Raw genomic sequence first — 1,472 nt, 5'->3', positions numbered from 1 at the left:
ACAGTTCAGCGATGGTCCGGAGAAGCCGAGGAGGCCTTGAAGGACTGTTTCAACACAACTGTGTGGGAGGTATTCAGCGAAGCTCACGGTGAGGACATTAATGGTCTAACAGACACAGTTACAGACTATATTAACTTCTGCATGGAGAACACCATTCCCACCAGGACTGTAAGATGTTTCTCCAACAACAAACCCTGGATCACACCGGACATTAAAGCTCTCCTGAAGGAGAAAATGAGGGCTTTTGTTTCAGGCGACAAGGACGAGCTGAAGAGAGTGCAGCGTCAGCTGAGAAGGAGGATCCGAGAGGGGAAAAAGTCCTACAGGATGCGGATGGAGGAACAACTGCAGCGGAACAATACCAGGGATGTCTGGAGGGGCCTGAAGACCATCTCAGGCCACGGACAAGCAGGTAAGACCCAGAAGGGGGGGGGGCTTCAGTGGGCAAATGAGTTGAACCTATTTTTCAATAGGTTTGATCAAATGTCTGACCCCGCTCAGGCTTCCCTGATGCAGCCCCCACCCACCCCTCCTGCCACTGCGAACAAGACCCTCTCTCCCCCTCTCTCGCCCCTCTCTCTCTCCACAGGCTCCAGTTCCCAGCCTCATCAGACAACCACCACTTCCTCCTGCTCAGCCTTGTTCCTCACAACATCTCAGGTGAAGAACCAGCTGAGGAAGATGAAGGCGAGGAAGGCGGCAGGCCCAGATGGGATCAGCTCCCAGCTCCTCAAATCCTGCGCAGACCAGCTGTGTGGAATCGTCCAGCACATGTTCAACCTGAGCTTGAAGCTGGGCAGAGTCCCCCAGCTGTGGAAAACATCCTGCCTGGTTCCGGTTCCAAAGACACCCCATCCGAAGGAGCTCAACAACTTCAGACCAGTGGCGCTGACGTCTCATCTGATGAAGACCCTGGAGAGACTGGTCCTCGTCCATCTGCGCCCCCTGGTCAGCTCCTCAATGGACCCACTCCAGTTTGCATACCAGCCTGGCATCAGTGTGGATGATGCCATCATCTACCTGCTCCACACTTCACTCTTCCACCTGGAGAAGGCGGGGGCACGGTGAGGATCATGTTCTTTGATTTCTCAAGTGCTTTCAACACCATCCAGCCCGCCTTATTGGGAGACAAGCTGGAGCAGGCGGGAGTGGCCCACCACCTCATCACATGGATTCACAACTACCTCACAAACTGGCCACAGTACGTGAGAACACAGGACTGTGTGTCTGACGTGCTCCTCTGCAGCACGGGAGCGCCGCAGGGAACTGTGCTGGCTCCCTTCCTGTTCACCCTCTACACCTCGGACTACAAATACAATTCCACAACCTGTCACCTGCAGAAGTTCTCTGATGACTCTGCGATTGTCGGCCTCATCACTGACGATGACGATCGGGAGTACAGAGGGGTTACGCAGGGGTTCGTGGACTGGTGTCAGCAGAACCGCCTCCAAATCAACGCTGGGAAATCCAAA

The 1,472-nt window shown here is 54.7% G+C and overlaps 1 protein-coding gene across 2 annotated transcripts in view; it reads left to right on the top strand.

Annotated features, from left to right (window-relative positions):
* The window catches only part of LOC148319661 (uncharacterized), a 3,375-nt gene extending 2,266 nt beyond the window's left edge, over nt 1-1,109 (top strand). Inside the window, exons 1-2 of one of the 2 annotated variants that reach the window (XM_088281522.1) lie at nt 1-412; nt 590-1,109. The exon at nt 1-412 is cut by the window's left edge and continues 2,266 nt beyond it. In XM_088281522.1, coding sequence (XP_088137648.1) covers nt 1-412; nt 590-1,068 — 891 coding nt within the window. In that variant the 3' untranslated portion in view covers nt 1,069-1,109. Of the gene's footprint in view, nt 413-501 lie in introns of both variants that reach the window. The other variant, XM_088281521.1, reaches the window with a different exon arrangement.
* Nucleotides 1,110-1,472: the final 363 nt, after the last annotated feature.

The sequence above is a fragment of the Idiotropiscis lumnitzeri genome, chromosome 18 (genome assembly GCF_059441095.1).
Source record: "Idiotropiscis lumnitzeri isolate Australia: NSW breed Sydney's pygmy pipehorse chromosome 18, RoL_Ilum_1.0, whole genome shotgun sequence".
In the NCBI taxonomy this organism is placed as follows: domain Eukaryota; kingdom Metazoa; phylum Chordata; class Actinopteri; order Syngnathiformes; family Syngnathidae; genus Idiotropiscis; species Idiotropiscis lumnitzeri.
Note: the sequence above shows the minus strand (reverse complement) of the source record. Positions and strands in the feature narration are given on the sequence as shown.